The following is a 17458-nucleotide window of genomic DNA, read 5'->3' on the forward strand; positions in this document are numbered from 1 at the left end:
CGTGTAGGTAACGAGCACTCCCTGTGCTGCAGCTTTTGCTTGGCTCCCACTGGCCAGCCCTGCTCAAGCAGAGCTCTATTTATAGAGCAATCAGGAGGGGAAGTCAGTCATTTTTTACAAATGACAGATTGTCCTCTCTTGTAGGGGTTTAGTGCTGAACCAAGCAAAGGCTGGAAGCAGATAATCTTCCTTCCCCCCATGATTCTCATTTGGCACCCACGTGGAGACTGCTGAGGTTTCCAATGGAGCTGCATGAATCAAGTGGTTTTCTGTGATAGGATAATAAGAAAAATGAATGCATGCCTCAGACTTCTCTTAAATTGTCCCTCTGCTTATTTACATGGAGCGTTCATCTCTACCAAAATTGCTTTTTTTATTATTATTATTACAGAGCACTAAGGAAAACACCCAGTTTTCAGTTTTATCTGGGAATCTGGTGTGAAGCTGGAGCCTCATATGATGCATGTTGTGTAGTTAAGCACAGCCAAAGGTAAATTCAGTGCCAGCCATTAAAGCAGCTGCTTCAATACTATTTTTCTGGTTGGACTATGACCCTGATCTAGAAGCAATGATTATTACAGAGCCACAGCCCCGTTGTATCCATCCCTAAGCATCCCCTTCCCTGTGCCCACTGTCACTGTCCCTCCCCAGTGTAAGTGCAGAGAACTTTTTGCACAGGGCTGGGGCTATATGGGGAAGCAGGTGAGGGAAGGAATTGGGTGGGAAAAACAGATTAGCCAGGTACCAAAATTCAGTGCTGGATCTTGCAGGATTTTTTTACACAACTGCTCGAAACCACTCTCGCACATCCCCTCCCAGATTTCAGCTGTCTCCTCAGGCTCCTCTTCCCTTCTTGTCTCCCCCCCTGGGTGCTAATGTCATTAGGCAGCTCTTCTCTCTCCTCTGTGCCAGTTTTTTGGGGTTTCCATGCAGGCAGCTGGAGGAGCAGCGGTGTCCGTGCTGCCTCCTCCTCTCCCGGTGCTGTCCGGGCACCCGAGGGAGCACACAGACCCCTCTGCCCAGGGCCCCGGAGTTGTTTTTCTTGCTGCCCTCCCACACGCATATTTCCATTTCTCTTTCTTTCACACCAGTTTTTCTGTAACTAGTCCTTATCACAGAATGTTGGGGTTGGAAATGATCTCGAAAGACAACCGAGTTCACCCCCGTGCCAGAGCCGGGTCGCTTCCATTGCAACCTCCGAACACGCCGGAGAACCGAGGGGCTCCCAGCCTCTTCCCTCCATCTCATTTCCCATCGGGAGGCTGAAAGCCTCGCCTGGGCAGGCTCTGGAATTCTGTGCCCACCACCGCCATCCCTCTGCCTGAAGGAGGTGCTGGTGCAGGAACCCCCTGCGGGGCTCGGGTCTCCGCACCGGGAGGCGGGCGGGGAGGGGGCGGCTGCCGCCTCGTTGCCCGCCGTGAGGAGGACAAATCCCCCCGGTTCCCCTCTCCGGTCCGGGGGTCACCGATCTCCCCCATCGCCCCCTCTGCCCAGACCGCCATGGAGACCCGGAAGTCCTGCGGGGCATGAACGGCCCCGGAAGCGGCGGCTCTGCGCCGGGCGGCGCGGGGTGATGGCGGGCGGCGGGCGGGACGGCCGCGGCCCCTGAGGCTCCGCCATGTACTCGGCTGCTGCCGCCGCCTCGCCGCCGCGACGGGATTTCATCTCCGTCACCCTCAGCCCGGAGGAGGCGGTGGGGGGTGGCGGCGGCGGCGGCTACAACAACAGCAAGGCCTGGAGGCGACGATCCTGCTGGCGGGTGAGGGCCGGGAGAGGCTCCGGAGCTGGGGGGGGGCTCGGGGCTGAGGGGAGCTGCGGGCCCTGAGGGGAGCTGCGGGCCCTGAGGGGAGGGAGCCGGCATGGAGCGGGTGCTGAAGTGCTGCGGGTCCCCCGGGGCTGGGTGCAGAGACACTGGGCGATGGGGTGTTCTGTGGGGCTGAACTCGGGGTTGGGAGTCCTGGTTGGGACCCTCCGGTCCGAGCTGGGGAGGGGTCCGGAGCTGCGGGGTCCTGGCGGTGGGGATGCCCCTGGTGGGGGGCTCTGAGGAGTGTTGGGTGGCGGCCCTGCCCCAAGCCTGGCGTTACTTTTTGTGAAGAAAGTCGGGGCAGGGGGTACGGTGTGTGTTTTGAGGGGATTCCTGCACTCTGCTCTGCACTGCCTGGGCAGGGGTAGAACAATGTCAGGTTGGGTCTAAATGCCTTTGTCCTCTGTTTTAGGGCTTGACGGGGGCTCCCTGTCCTCTGTCCTAGGAGAGTAAAGGGGACAGCTCTGCTTTCTGTGGGAATGGTGGGTGTAAGCAGAGGGGTCTCTGGCAGAGCTGTGTGGAAATAACTTTAGTGCCTGCTTGGGGGTAGGGAGTGGTCAGCAGCTTTGCTGGGGGTAGAAGTCCTGGGCTGCAGGGCCAGGGAGGGAAAGTGAGTCAAAAGGGCAAGAAAACCCTTGTTGCAGTGAGGAGATGAGGTATAGCTGCCCACAGAGGTGGTCAGATGTATGAAGAGCTTGTTTAGGGACACAGTATGGAATCTTCTCTCTTATTAACAGCTAGGAAAGTGTGGGGGTAGGACACAAAATGTTTCACTCTTCCTTTTAACCTTACTTTTTGTCCTAAAAAAAAAAGTGAGATGGTGATGAATGCCCTTGTGTATTCTTGTGCTTCATTCTAACCCATCCCGAGACACTACACGCAATGCCTCTTCTCCCATCCTATCCCAAGGAAACAGGGCTGCTGGGTTTCAGGCATCCTTCTGGAGTTGGGAGATGACAGTAGGGATGCAGGTAGAGTTGAAAGTGAAGGAGTGGGATGAGCATTCCATGGTGTGCAGGATTACTGCAGTGTCAGCACTGCAGGAGGAAGCCATGAAGCATGTTTTGTGGGGCTCCTGACACTTCTGCTCTGAAACATTTGCAGCCCCTGGTTGTAAAGAGGATGAGGAGTGTGGGAAGTGCTGTGGGGGACAGAGTGGTTTGTAGGGAACTGCAGGCAGTGCCCAAGTGCAGCACTGGCACTGAAGTATCCTTCCTGTACAGCAAAACCAGTAATGAACAGCAGACTGCTGCTCTGACTTTTGATTGGGCTGTTGGAAAGCTACCAAAATGGTAATTTAACAGTTAATGTTTAATTCCAGCTGCTCTATAAATGAGGAAGCCTCTCTCTCAGGCTAATGTAACATCTGCTGCCTGACTTCTAGTGATTTTGTTTTATGCCCTTTGGTTTTAAAAACATGTTCTTACCTTGGACTAAACTTGAAAATATCGTGGTTTTATCTTGTTCATCATTCTGTTGGTGTATTTAATTTTCAAGCTGTTGTGGGTTGGTGACTTTATTTGTGGTGGCAGGACCTGTTCTGTGTGACAGAGGTTTATAAATGTTTGGTAGAGGCCTGACTTTCTTGTCCAGGCACTACTGCTTAGTTTTATTTTGAGCTTTTCTTCTTTGCTACAGTAACATTTTTAGGTTTTCTATTACTTTCTTTTCTTCCTTGATTTGCATGTGTGTTTTGCAGTACCTCCCCAGCCAGAAGGGAGGAGAGGGGCTTTTAGCTTATTTCCTGGCTGACATCTGGGCAGATGCACAGGTCAGACAGTGAAGGTTGGGGTGGAAGCCAATACCTGCTCTGTGGGAAATGGTTTGGTACTTGGAGCAAGTGGCTCTGATGTTTCTTTGAGCCTGCTGTGCTGTGTTAGATTTCTGTTTTCTCCACCATCAGAGAAAATAAGCAGTGGATGTCTGCAGCTGGAAACAGAGGGTAAAATTAAACCTCTGAATGAGCCAATAAGAGTTTATTTTTGACTGAGTAGGCTTCTAATGTCCTGCTGGATATTCTACTTCTCACTTATTTTCTCTCCTAAAGAAATGGAAGCAGCTGTCTCGACTGCAGAGGAGTGTCATTATCTTCCTGTTTGCTTTCTTGGTTGTCTGTGGAGTCATTTCCTACACAAGCATGGAGGAGCCATGGAGAAGTATGTGTTCTGTGTATCTCAGAATTATTGGCATGTAAGAAATTGTTGTGGTTCTTATAAGTAGTTTTCCTTTTTACTGAGAGTGCCTGGGTGTGTCTGTTAAAGCACAGTTGTGGGATGAATTTATGTGACATGATCTAATGACTTGATTCTGCTTGATCAGAAATATTTTTCATATCTTTTCATTGTTTATCTTGACAAGAGCAACTTTTTTGCTTAGTTTGTTAAAATTTGGAGGCTGAGGGTGTTTTTTAACTTGTGTTTGTATGTAGATATTGGTAACCCAAACCTAAACAGTAGGATGAGATAATCTTGTTATAGTTTTGATTGTCCATCAGCTTAGAAATTCCAAGCTTCTTTACAATATGAAGGCACATTTACCTTTGATATTCTCTTACTGTCTGGATTGAGAAGCTAAAATGATAGCAACTGAAAAAAAAAAAAGGATTGCCTTTTAGAAACCTCCTTCTGTATTAGGAAGTGTGGATTCCAAATGACACTTTGTATCTAACAATTGTCCTTACTTATCAGAGTTTTTGAATAGAAACACTTTTTTTTGAGGTAGATATAGTATGTGAAGGCAGCAAAAGTAGCAATTTCTAGCTGGAGCCTAAACTGTTTACTCCTTCTGCTGAGCAGTTTTATTTCTCTAGGTCTAACAAGCAAACCACTGGATGATCAGAAACCAGAACCAGAAATTCCTGGATTAAAGCTGGCAAATCCAGCTGTTCTACCAGCACCCCAGAAAGCAGATGCCAACCTTGGGGACTACCCAGAACTTTCACCACAGGTACTATGAGAGGAAATTACTTTTATAAATCTACCAAAGAGTTTGTGAAAGCTGCAGGTAGTCTTTGGTTCCAGCAGATGCTGAGGACAAAGGAGTTATAGCTTGCAATAAGTGCTCTAGGTGTAATTAAAGCTTCTCAGAAGGGCTTCAAAATAATACTTCAAAAGTATTTATTGGCTTTTAAAAAATTATTATTAAAGTGTTTAGTATAGTAGTTCTTAATCACTGGTATATCTAGGTGTGCTGGCACTTCAGGTCAGTGACCTCTTGAAGCTTCACTTTCCTGGTATGATTCATTTGTTTGGACTTGAAGTGCTCTGGATGTCAACCTTGCTGTTGTGAGGAGCCTAAACAGAGGTGTGGCTGAAAATAAGATGTAAGACACAGTCTGTGTCACAGGGAATTGGAATAGCTTTTCTGGGACCCTGAAAAATATCAGCAGGTTTTTTTGAAAGGTTTGATTTGTGGGAGATGTGATGGTGAAGAAGCAGGATCTGGCTGTGTGGATTCATGGAGTCAGAGGAACACCAGTTACTGTGTTACTCTCCATGTATTTACCTCCTTGGTTTGGGGATTTCTATTTAGTGAATATGAAATTTTGTATTAAATTTTGCCACTTCATTCACCAATGTACATTTATTTCTGCATAGTAATTCTTGGTATTCCCTAATGCTGCCATATTTTTTTTCCATGCTTTTTGCTAATTGTAATACAAATTTACTGTGCCTAGTAGAATGGAATCAAATATCTTTGGAATACTTTGTAAAGACTTGTGTTAAATTACTGTCTGGTAGCAGTAAAACCAAAAATTTAAAACCAACAAAAATCCGAGGCGCTCAGCATGCTTTCCATTCAGGGCAGAACTTTCATGCTGATATAATATCAAAATAAGATTTACCTGAAATTATGTTCAACACTGGAATAATGTTGATTTATGGTTTGTAATTTTACCATCTCTGCAACATACCAAGCAATTTTTCTTTTTTTCTTTTCTCAGAAGCCACCCAAACCACCTCATATTCGGCGTGGTCCTTCCAATCTGCAGATCAAGGCACCCCGGAGAGATGTGTGGCTGAAAACCAGACATGATCCAAGCAGAGTCACAGAAGAGCTGGTCCAAGCTGATAAGGAAGAGAAAACTGAGAAATCTGTTATCAGGTAGAAGTGTTTCCAGCAAGTTGCAGTCGTCTCCCCCTGCCCTCCAAGATCCATTGGGTTTGGGAGTGAAAATCCTAAAGGCTTTTGGTTGTCACTGTCTGAGGTTGATACCTTTCTGTGCATATATTTGTTCTCAGGTCTGAGCTGACAGCTGTTGATATTGCTGTGCTGATTTAATGTTGGTGAATGTGCAGGTTTGCTGGTTTTACTCTTTAGATCACAGAACTGCTGAGGATTTGGAGCCCTCCAGGGCTCTCTGTATTTCTGATGCACTTAGACACTCAGAATGCTCAGAAAAATGTTCAAGCTCTGGACATTCCTGCCATTTGTTTTGTACTAAACATTAATGTACTAGGAGCAGTAAAATAATAAAAATAAAAATAAAATAAACATCTTTGTCCTGGGCCAGACCTGGGAAATCACAGCAGTGTCAGTGCTTGGGTAGGGGTAAAATGCCCAAGTTCAACTGGCAGAAGCTGTAGACATGTGTGTAGTTGTGGGCATGTAACTGTGAGAGAGCCTTACTCCTTTCTGAAAAGAGATTAATCATCCTCTTATGCAGATACAGTAATATCTTTTATGGAGGGTCAATGCTTCTGTGATTTTATTTATATGAAGTTATTCCCTAAGATATTATTGATTGAAACCTTTTGATTTGGGAATATTTTTTGATTTGATTTTTGATTTGAGGTGTGACTTTCATACAGAAAAGACTGCTACAAGTTCAGGAAAGGTTCTTAGGATTTGGAACAGTAGGCTTGGGGTTTTCTGTGTTTTTCTCCTTTTCAGCACCAGTGCAGCTGAGCTGATTGCAGCATCAGAACTGTGCCTGTGCCAGCATTTGGTGTTACCTGAAATATCTCAGAATGACTTTTAAGTGTTTTATTCCTCTGCTTCCATTTGCACAGGAATGTAACTCAGCATTCTCAGATGTTTCAGTTCTTAGTAGAAAGTGTTTATTAAATTCCACTGTCAAGATATTTAATGAAACTGCAAGAGCCTGTAAAACACATTTCTAAATCCAGTCAAATTCCTGTGGTGCAAATCACTTTCTTTGAGCAGAAAAATTACCTAGTGGACAACGTGGTTGTTTTGATCCTTGATACAAAATCCATCTCCTATTTTAACAAAGTATCCTGAAAAAAGAAAATATAGAGATAAGTCCCTGTTATTTGATAACTTTGTGTTCTCAAATTAATCCTTTATTACAATCCTTTGTCTTTGCAGTTGGAGAGGAGCAGTGATAGAACCTGACCAAAGCACCGAACCTCCGTCTCCTAAAACCAAGGATCTAGAAAAACCTTCATCTGTGGAAGCTGAAGACCAGAAGGAGCCAGGTAAATAGGGTATATTGGATAGAAAGCAGCAAAAAAGTTGGTTTTGTTTGGGATAGCTGCACTGCTCCTCTGCAGCAGACTTGAGCAAGGTGCTCTTTGCCTTTTGCAGTGCCCATCAACGAACGGCAGCTGGCTGTGATCGAAGCTTTCCGCCACGCATGGAAAGGGTACAAGGATTTTGCCTGGGGCCACGATGAGCTGAAGCCTCTGTCCAAGTCCTACAGTGAGTGGTTTGGACTCGGGCTTACCTTGATTGATGCCTTGGATACCATGTGGATTTTAGGCCTAAAAGAAGGTTGGTTGCTTTGCTTTTTCTTTCTCCGTTTTTTTTCCCTAAAGAATTCCATCTCGTCTCCCCCCTCAAAAGTTTTTGGAGGGGAACATTTGTTATGTATGGGCCAGTAAGTTTAGTTTTCCTATGAGGGTAAATATCTATCTATCTATCTATCTATCTATCTATCTATCTATCTAATATTTATAAAAATAAATTATAAAACTCCAATTATAAAACTCTCAACTCTATGAAAAGACACCGTTTTTCTTGCAATAGGATTTTGAGCCTGAAAAAACAATTCTGCTCCTACATATAACAATGGAAATAGCTGCTAGAAACTCAGGACTGTATTAATAAGCCTCTTGATTTCTCTTTCTGTGCTAAATCCCTAGTGCTGTCTTTGTGCCATTATACAGCCACAGGTTCTTTTAATTTAGAGGATATTTCTGACTCTGTGCATCTCTGATGTATGATGATAAGAATTAAGCTAATGGTAGTTAAGCTTCTTTTAGCACGTGCTCTTCATTTCAGTTTTCCTCCTAAAATCATGCTCTTTGTAAACAGTTAAGAGTGTCCTGGTTCTATGGAGTACCAATGTCTTTAGTTTAGTTGTTGGAACATGCCAGAACTTCATAACTGAACTACCTTTCCTACTCTGCAGAATTTGAAGAAGCAAGAAAATGGGTAGCAAATGATTTGGTGTTTGATAAAAATGTGGATGTGAACCTCTTTGAGAGTACCATTCGGATCCTGGGAGGCTTGCTGAGCACCTATCATCTCTCTGGAGACAGCCTCTTCCTGGAAAAAGCTGTGAGTGACTGCTCTCCTATGTTAAATGCTGCTGGGTTTTAACAGTTACATATTTAAAGTGGTGGGAAAGGGATTTACCATTCATCTTTTAAGCCTCTGCTTCTTCTTGCTTCCTGGATAACCTCAGAGTTTTGCTGTGTTTTGTGGGGGATTCTTAATTTTCTGTTCTTCTGTTGATGAAGAGCTGACAGTAATAAAGTTTATGAAACACAGAGGAGAGAAAAAGTGGTTGGCAAAGTGTAATAGTTGTCTTTTATTGCCCTTTTTGTGTATCTCAACATCAGGCACCTCTTTAGATGAGTTCACTGCAGTCAGAGACTGCAGAATTACATCACATCCTGTTGAGATTGCAGCCTGAAACAAGACACCTGATGCTAGGGAGAAGGTGGCAACTCTGTAGTCATTACTGCAACTAAACCCATGGCCCTTTTTAATTCTTGTCATTCCACACCATCTAAAACAAAGTTGCTCTTCTCTTTTTTTTTTTTTTCCTGTCTGCTTGAGGGAAGAAAATCTGTGTGGGTGTGCCTGTGTGTCTGTATTTTGGTTTTTTTATCTCTGTCCTGTGCTCTGGGGTTTTCTTTAGAAGGACATTGGGAACAGGCTGATGCCAGCATTCAAGACCCCTTCCAAGATACCATATTCTGATGTCAACATTGGTCGTGGCACTGCACATCCCCCTCGCTGGACATCTGACAGCACTGTGGCAGAGGTGACAAGTATTCAGCTGGAGTTCAGGGAGCTGACTCGTCTCACTGGAGATGAGAAATTCCAGGTATGCAAGAGCCAGTCCCTGTTTTTCTCTTTTTCCACCTCTCTAGAGCTCCACCACTGGCTCTTCATCAATGTATGGGGGCTCTGTAGTCTCTAAGTAACATGAAATGAGCTGTGAAAATAGAGAAGAGGAGGAAAAGAAACAAAGTAATTCCAGTTGTTTTCTCAATACAGAGTAGTGGAGTTGAATAATTATTTACCTTCCTCAGAAAAAGCTTTTGATTTAAAAAAAAAACAACAAAAAAAACCCACCCATAAAATAGAAAGCCAAACAGCAAAGCCAAACCACAGGAAACCAAAATAAACACTCCCACTCTTATCCAACCTCCCAGTTTTTACCATTGGCATTTTTTTTATTTGACACGAGGTTGTCAGAGTTTGACAAAATATTATGCTGAACAGGAGACTGTGAAACTGCCTTCCTTAATTTAGAATTCTGTGTGCAGTTTCTTGATGTCAGTGCCTGACTGGAAGGAACAAAACCTTGGTGTGGCCATCCAAGGAACTAAAATGTGACTTTCTAGTTAAAAGGTTTGACAGCAGGACACAGTATAAGGAGAAGTTAATTGAAATAAAAATGCCAGAGAAAAGTATAATTCTTTTCTTTTTGCTTTTGTTGTTCTGTTTGTTCTAAACTGTCTCCAAAACTCAAGTATTGAAGAGTGAAGGTATTTAAAGAATTTTTAGCTATTGAATGCTTCATGTAGTTGTTATTTAACTTTACTTCAACTTTGTAAATAAGAGTAAGTCAGGACATGGTCCTGTGCCATAGTAGAGGCTTTTGAGTGGGCTTTCTTGAAGGAAATAGTTATAATTATTTCAGAGTACTTAAGTATACCTAGAACATTGTGGGGTTTGAGTTATAAAGTTTGTGATCCTGTATTTAATATATTGCATTAGCAGAACTTCATGCCCCTGATACTAATTTGAGGAAGAATAATGAAAGCTTTGTTACTGGCCTGAAGTTACTAGCCACAGTTTTCTGCATCATTTATGCCTGTACTTTTTTTTTTCCTATTTTATTTCTTTCAGAAAGCTGTAGATGAGGTGATGAAACATGTTCACACCCTCTCAGGGAAAAATGATGGGCTAGTGCCTATGTTCATTAACACCAACAGTGGGCAGTTCACTCACTTGGGTGTCTATACCCTGGGAGCCAGAGCTGACAGCTACTATGAATATTTGCTGAAGCAATGGATTCAGGGTGGAAAAAAAGAAAATGAGTAAGTTCTTCCCACTTCTCATATACCTCACTGTAAATGGAGAACTGCCTGGGACCATGAATAAAGGCATTTTTTTTTTTTTGAGCCTCAAAATGCAATTGTTTAGCAGGATTTTCCACATAAAAGTACTTGAAAGCAAGGGAAATTCCAGTTAAATAATGTGACCACTTTCATTGTGAAACATCATTTCAAAGACTGGAAAAGATTGCTCAGTCACTGAATCTCCATCATTGCATGGAGATACTACTATATCTTGGATGGAGATATTAAAAAATTGCTCAGATAATTCCTTAGGCCACCTGATGTAATTGAATCTGCTTCAGAGGAAAGGACTGGACACCTCCAAGAGGTGCTCACCAGCCTGGATTTTCTGTGTATTTCAATTACTGTACTTCTGGTGATTCTTGACATAAAATCTGTTTACTGCCTAGAAGCAGAGTTGAGGGCACGTTTTCTTTAAATTTCTTTAAATTTCTTTTTAAATTTCTTTAAATTTCTTTTTAAATTTCTTTAAATTTCTTTAAATTTCTTTTTAAATTTCTTTAAATTTCTTTTTAAATTTCTTTAAATTTCTTTTTAAATTTCTTTAAATTTCTTTTTAAATTTCTTTAAATTTCTTTTTAAATTTCTTTAAATTTCTTTTTAAATTTCTTTAAATTTCTTTAAATTTCTTTAAATTTCTTTTTAAATTTCTTTAAATTTCTTTTTAAATTTCTTTAAATTTCTTTTTAAATTTCTTTAAATTTCTTTTTAAATTTCTTTAAATTTCTTTTTAAATTTCTTTAAATTTCTTTTTAAATTTCTTTAAATTTCTTTTTAAATTTCTTTAAATTTCTTTTTAAATTTCTTTAAATTTCTTTTTAAATTTCTTTAAATTTCTTTAAATTTCTTTAAATTTCTTTTTAAATTTCTTTAAATTTCTTTTTAAATTTCTTTAAATTTCTTTTTAAATTTCTTTAAATTTCTTTTTAAATTTCTTTAAATTTCTTTTTAAATTTCTTTAAATTTCTTTTTAAATTTCTTTAAATTTCTTTTTAAATTTCTTTAAATTTCTTTTTAAATTTCTTTAAATTTCTTTTTAAATTTCTTTAAATTTCTTTTTAAATTTCTTTAAATTTCTTTTTAAATTTCTTTTCTTTAAATTTCTTTTCTTTAAATTTCTTTAAATTTCTTTAAATTTCTTTAAATTTCTTTAAATTTCTTTTCTTTAAATTTCTTTTCTTTAAATTTCTTTTCTTTAAATTTCTTTTCTTTAAATTTCTTTTCTTTAAATTTCTTTTCTTTAAACTTCTTTTCTTTAAACTTCTTTTCTTTAAATTTCTTTTCTTTAAATTTCTTTTCTTTAAATTTCTTTTCTTTAAATTTCTTTTCTTTAAATTTCTTTTCTTTAAATTTCTTTTCTTTAAATTTCTTTTCTTTAAATTTCTTTTCTTTAAATTTCTTTTCTTTAAATTTCTTTTCTTTAAATTTCTTTTCTTTAAATTTCTTTTCTTTAAATTTCTTTTCTTTAAATTTCTTTTCTTTAAATTTCTTTTCTTTAAATTTCTTTAAATTTTACTTCCCAAATAAACCCAATATTGCTACAGGCTAGTGATTACTAATTAATGTCCAGGTGGTGGTGACTTGGAGGGTTTGTTCTTAGTTTTCTCATTTAGCTTAGTGTTGACTGCATTAACAGTCTCCAAATGGATTATGCTGAACATCAGCTATGATTAAATGTGTTCTGGCTGCATGAACGTGAGCCAACTGGGAATGATTTTCATTCACAGACTCTTAGAAGACTACATGAGAGCCATAGAAGGAGTAAAAAAGCATCTTCTTCAGAGATCCCAGCCCAGGAAGCTTACTTTTGTAGGAGAGCTTGCTCATGGCCATTTCAGTGCCAAGATGGTAAGAACAACAACTGCATTTGAAATAAAAAACCAACAAAAGAATGAAAAAACATGATTGAGGGAAAAAAAAAAAACCAAACAAAAAAGCAAACCCAGATTATATGGACAGGCAAACACAAAGCTTCTGTAATGGTTTTGTCCCTTCCCCCTCCATCCCTCTCCTAAAAAAAAAGAAGAAAAGTCAGGATGGTATTTAAGTCCAGGAGAACTAGTGGTTCTAAAAGGTTCTAAAAGGTTCTAAAAGGTTCTAAAAGGTTCTAAAAGCCCTAAAAGGGCTTTATGCTGACTCAAGAAAAATGGTACTTTTGCATCTTTGGAGCTCTATAGAGGTGAAGGGTAAGGTTTTTATTATCCCAAGTAAAAAAGATACAGGAAAGGGGCAAGCTGTTAGGCAGAAAGATGCTTGAAAGCTTTATAAGTGTTTTCCAGTTGCTTTAGTGGATCTAATGATCTCTGCAGATATTGTCTCAAATAATCCTGAGGTGGTTTCAGAATTATTTCAGAATCAGGAAAATCTCCTTCAGCTCACCTCTCCCCCTGCTCCAAAGCTGCTTCTCTGGCTGACTTCTCTCTGTTCCAAGTTTAAAATTGAATTCAGATGGTCAGTTTGCCCTTTATGTGGTTGCTTGAGTTGCCTCTACTGAGAAATCTTTACCTAATTTAAGGCCATTCCAGGTGATTAATGGTGAAATCTTAAGGTGATTTAGGTGACTAAGGGAGTGGAACATATAATTTTTCCTGAGTAAGACTTGTCTTGTCTTGCAGGATCACTTGGTTTGCTTTTTGCCTGGTACTTTGGCTCTGGGAGCTCACAATGGATTGACTGCTGATCACATGAAATTAGCTGAAGCCCTTATCAAAACCTGTTACCAGATGTATTCTCAAGTAGAGACAGGCCTGAGTCCAGAGATTGTTCATTTCAATCTTCATGCACAAAAGGGCCAGAAAGATGTGGAAATCAAGGTGAGCAGATAGCTGTTTTTATCTGATTTTATTATCAGATAATAACTGTTATTTTATGATTCTTCTGTACCTATTCTGATGTTGAAACTCCCAGGCAGGGATCAATGATGTTCTCTGTTCTTCTTGTTCTGCTGCCTTGCTTTCTAGGTGTACCTTAGCCATTGTTTTTAATTACTTCTGTAGTGTATTTAGATATTTAGAAGCTGAATTATGTACAATAAACTCCTTGGGGTAGATAGAGGTCAGAATCACTATTTTTCTAACTGCACATGTCTTGAGGAAATTCCCTTCCTGAATTATTCCTGCCTTCTGTTTTCCCTCTGCAGCCTGCAGACAGGCACAACTTACTACGACCAGAAACTGTGGAAAGCCTTTTTTATATGTACAGATTCACTGGTGATAAGAAATACCAAGACTGGGGCTGGGAAATCCTGCAGAACTTCAATAAATACACACGGGTAAGGTCAGCTTATGGTGTTCTTGGTGTGTTGTGACTGTGGTCACTCACTTGCTCTCTTAACAAGAATTTTGGAAACCTTATATCTTTCAAGAGTCATCAATTTTCCCATTCCATAGGAAATTTATAAGAACACAGTGAAAAATTCAGTTCATCAAGTGCCTTACAGTTTGAGATTCTGCCTGATACACTGTAAAAATGTGGCCTAGGTACCAGTGGTCATTCAGCATCCATGCTCAGTTCTTAAGCAATGGTGCTTTGACCAACTCCAGTGTAGAAATTGCACTTGTTGCTTTCTCTACATTTGTCCAGAAATTTCTCTGGGATGTTCTTTCTGATACCTCTTCAAATTAAGCATAAATTGACATTTTGCTTCACTGTACCCTCCTGGTTTCTTTTAAAATGCAGGAAGATTTTTTTTTGTAACTGAAGTTTTATATGTAAATGAAAAGAAGTATGAAATGAAAAACATGCTGATATGCTTCTTAGCATTTATTTTCTCCAAATGCATCTGGATGTTAAGAAATGAAAATAATTTATTTTAGATTATTGAAATATACAAAATCCCTGCATTTTTTTTTTTTTTTTTTTTGCACAGGTTCCTACAGGTGGTTATACTTCCATTAACAACGTCCAGAATCCCAGTAATCCAGAGCCACGTGATAAGATGGAGAGCTTCTTCCTTGGGGAAACACTCAAATACATGTTTCTGCTGTTTTCAGATGACATAGACTTAATCAACCTTGACAAATATGTATTTAACACAGAAGCTCATCCACTCCCTATCTGGGTGCCAGCTTAGACTGAGTGTCAGGAGACCTTCCAATGGTGGCACTTTTAGCTTCAAGTCACTTTACTTTTCAGGGTTTGAGGAGAGATGCTATATTGCACCTTTTTTTTTTGGCTGAAAACAAAACCTTTGGGAAAGTGTCTCTGCTTTGGAGAAGTCATGTCAGTCTTAAATCTAATCCCTTGTTCTGGGGTGGACAAACTGTGCCCTTCTAAGCTGGTTTTCCTGGTATTGATGATGAGGTTCAGAGAATAATTATAGCTTGGGCCATGACATTCGTGGGGCTCTGGTGAACCAGAACTCACTTCTGTCACTCTTACTAAAGCCTCATTAAATATCAGGAATGCAGCAAACTGTCTTACAGCACAGGATTGTCCCTGGAGAGAATAAGCCTACAGGTCTCTGGCTTATTCTGGATTCACTCAGTTACAGTGCCATTTCTTCAAAAGAACATGTAGTGTTTCAGGTGGCAAATCAATAAAAAACTGTAATGTTGTCTCAGATAGAAGCAAAGCTGTCAGGATTGCTACTGATGCTCTGATCTCATTCCAAACTTCCAAGCTGTACTGCATCCCATCAGAAGGAGAAATGGCAGCAATGCATCTGTTGGACAGTGTCTTAGTTCTGTGGAGCACTTTGAAGAAGCTGTTGAAGCTGAAATGAATGATGGAAGAGAATTTGCTGCTGGTTTGGCTCAAAGTGGTTTATAGTTTTGTACAGGTATTGCAGTTTTTTAACTTATCTGCAGGAATGCAGGAGATAATGTGAAACACAAGTGAAACTACACGTGCATTTTATATATTATTTGCATCACTTAGACTCAGGTATTCTGACTGAAAGCTGCTTTCTGAGGTTGGGAAAGCTTGTGAGCACATAGATAGAATTCTAAGTCAGCTCCTTCCATCTCTCCCTGCCCAGATGTTGCATTGTAAGGTGTTAGGTGGCTCAAAACAAGCTCACAGCTGTACAGCAGAGTTCATGTTATTCAGCCTTTTTTGTTCCATGGAGAAAGTTTCAGTTGTCTGGGGTTTTTTTTGTTTGGTTGGTTTTTTTTTTCCATCAGGAGTACTTTGGGTAGAAATATTTCATTTGTAGTATTAAAAGCTGGCAGTCTAAATGGGTTACAACAATTCCTTGTCCAAATAGAATTAGTGAAATCTGTTCACTTGCTTGAAGACAAACCAGACCCAGGTTTTTTAAACAATCTCATGGGACCCTGGGATCTCTCATTTTTATATGTGCAAATAGATTTTTAGACCACAAATTTGGAAATCAGCTTTCTGTAGTAATTTTCCTTTTGGTTTTGTAGCTACTTGGGCAGTTTTCTGTATTCACAGATAAATTCTCAGAAATGTTCTTGTTCATATTTTTTAAACAGGTTTTTCTCACCAAAATGTTCTTTTCCCCTGGCATTAATGGGAGCAGCCAGAAGCATGCAGGTGCCTGGTAGCAGTGGTGAGGTACAGTTCCCTCTTACTCTGGGGCTGCTAAATGGAACCAATTAAATCTGATTGTAATGGTTAATTAAAGTGGTTGAAGGGAGTATATGTATCTTAAATATTTGTAACCTTTGATTTGTATAGTAAGATGCATCTTTGTTTTATGCTGATCAGTTCTGTTTGCTGGAGTCAGAAATAACCCTTGGGACCACTCTAGAAGTACTTTAAAGAATATTTATCATTCCAAGAGTATTTATCATTCCATAAGCCAGTGATGGCTTATGGAAATGGAGAAATTTTACAGATTATTGATGACAGAAAAAGGTGCATTTAAAAGGGGATTTGCAAGACATGACAAGTTTGTGCAGAATGTTAATGTTTCTCCAGTTCTCATGGCACCAGTAACCCTGGAAATGAGTTGTGTGCAGTGGGATCCTGTAGCTGCACTCTTTGTCTGCACAACTCATTTGTTCCCCAGATTTGTTTTCTTTAACCTAACAGTGAAGCAGGAAAATGCTTTTGAAATGTGGGAGGAAACACCTTCAGTGTTTTTCTTTGTGGATTGGGTTCATGTTACTGAGGAGCTGAGCTTCAGCTAAAAGCTGAAGGCTTAAACCTGGGGTTTAAAAAAAAAAAATTAAAAACAAATTCAGTGAGTCTGCCCCCCCAGGCCCTTCTGACCTGTGTTGCTTTGGCCTTGTGCCTTTGATTGAAGCTCATATTGAACCCTTAATTAATGACTTTGCTATGGACTGTAAAACTTGCAGAGTTTGGTGTTTCATCTGTCTGGCAGCCCTACTGAGGAAACAGAGATTTCTTAGAAAGTGGAATACATATGAATTTTTACCAAAAAAAAAATCTTCTGTTGTTGAAGTCTTACAATAGTCTTAATATTGTTGACTCAAAAAATGAGACTGTGGGAGTCTGAGTTTCATTTTTTTTGCCTTTGACTTGAGAGTAATAATCCATTTCATAATGAATTGAAGGAAGGAGAGAATAAACCTTCACTTTCTCAAACACACTTCTTGTCTTTTAGCTGAACCTCTGGGTCCAACTGTTTTCTTTTCTACTTAATTCTCTTCCTGGGAAACTGAATCTGTTTGCAAAGTGGCACTTTACTGTCCTCTTCCTTTAAACCTGAGGTTAAGATTGTTCAGCTCTACCTGTGAGAACAAATGCTTGTTTCCAACTCCTGAATCCCATGTGAAATTACATGAACCTAAATAAGTTAGAAAGAGCTCATCTGCTTCTTCTTGTTCCTTTGCAGATGTCACTTCAAGTGCTTATTTATTTTTACCTCTTTAACATAATATGTTGTGTCAGATTTGTCTCAGCTTCACAGCCCCTCTCAGTTCCAGCAGAACAGCAGCTTTGCACATCTTTGAAGAATTTTCTTTGGTGAACTCTGCAATTCTTTGACCCAAAGCCTCAGCTGTAGGGGGCTGTAATCCATCGTGGTGTTTCAGCACAAATTTACTCCTGCTGCTTCAGTCCAATCTTGTGGCAAGGCCATTCAGCCACTGATTCTGTCCTTTTGCACAAAGAGCTGCCTTGGTTTTGCTCCAAGAACTTCAGTGCCTTGCCTAATTAA

At 40.1% G+C, this 17458-nt stretch overlaps 1 protein-coding gene across 1 annotated transcript; it reads left to right on the forward strand.

The window, feature by feature from the left end:
* Positions 1-1550: 1550 nt before the first annotated feature.
* MAN1B1 (mannosidase alpha class 1B member 1) lies at positions 1551-16888 on the forward strand. Its single transcript, XM_071766356.1, has 13 exons — positions 1551-1759; positions 3852-3960; positions 4614-4750; positions 5748-5908; positions 7136-7245; positions 7355-7540; positions 8181-8329; positions 8916-9104; positions 10136-10326; positions 12096-12216; positions 12984-13181; positions 13508-13639; positions 14237-16888. Exons 1-13 carry the CDS (start codon positions 1619-1621, stop codon positions 14438-14440), a joined length of 2028 nt encoding a protein of 675 aa, XP_071622457.1. The 5' UTR covers positions 1551-1618; the 3' UTR covers positions 14441-16888.
* Positions 16889-17458: the final 570 nt, after the last annotated feature.

Source organism: Heliangelus exortis, chromosome 22, assembly GCF_036169615.1.
Source record: "Heliangelus exortis chromosome 22, bHelExo1.hap1, whole genome shotgun sequence".
NCBI lineage: Eukaryota > Metazoa > Chordata > Aves > Apodiformes > Trochilidae > Heliangelus > Heliangelus exortis.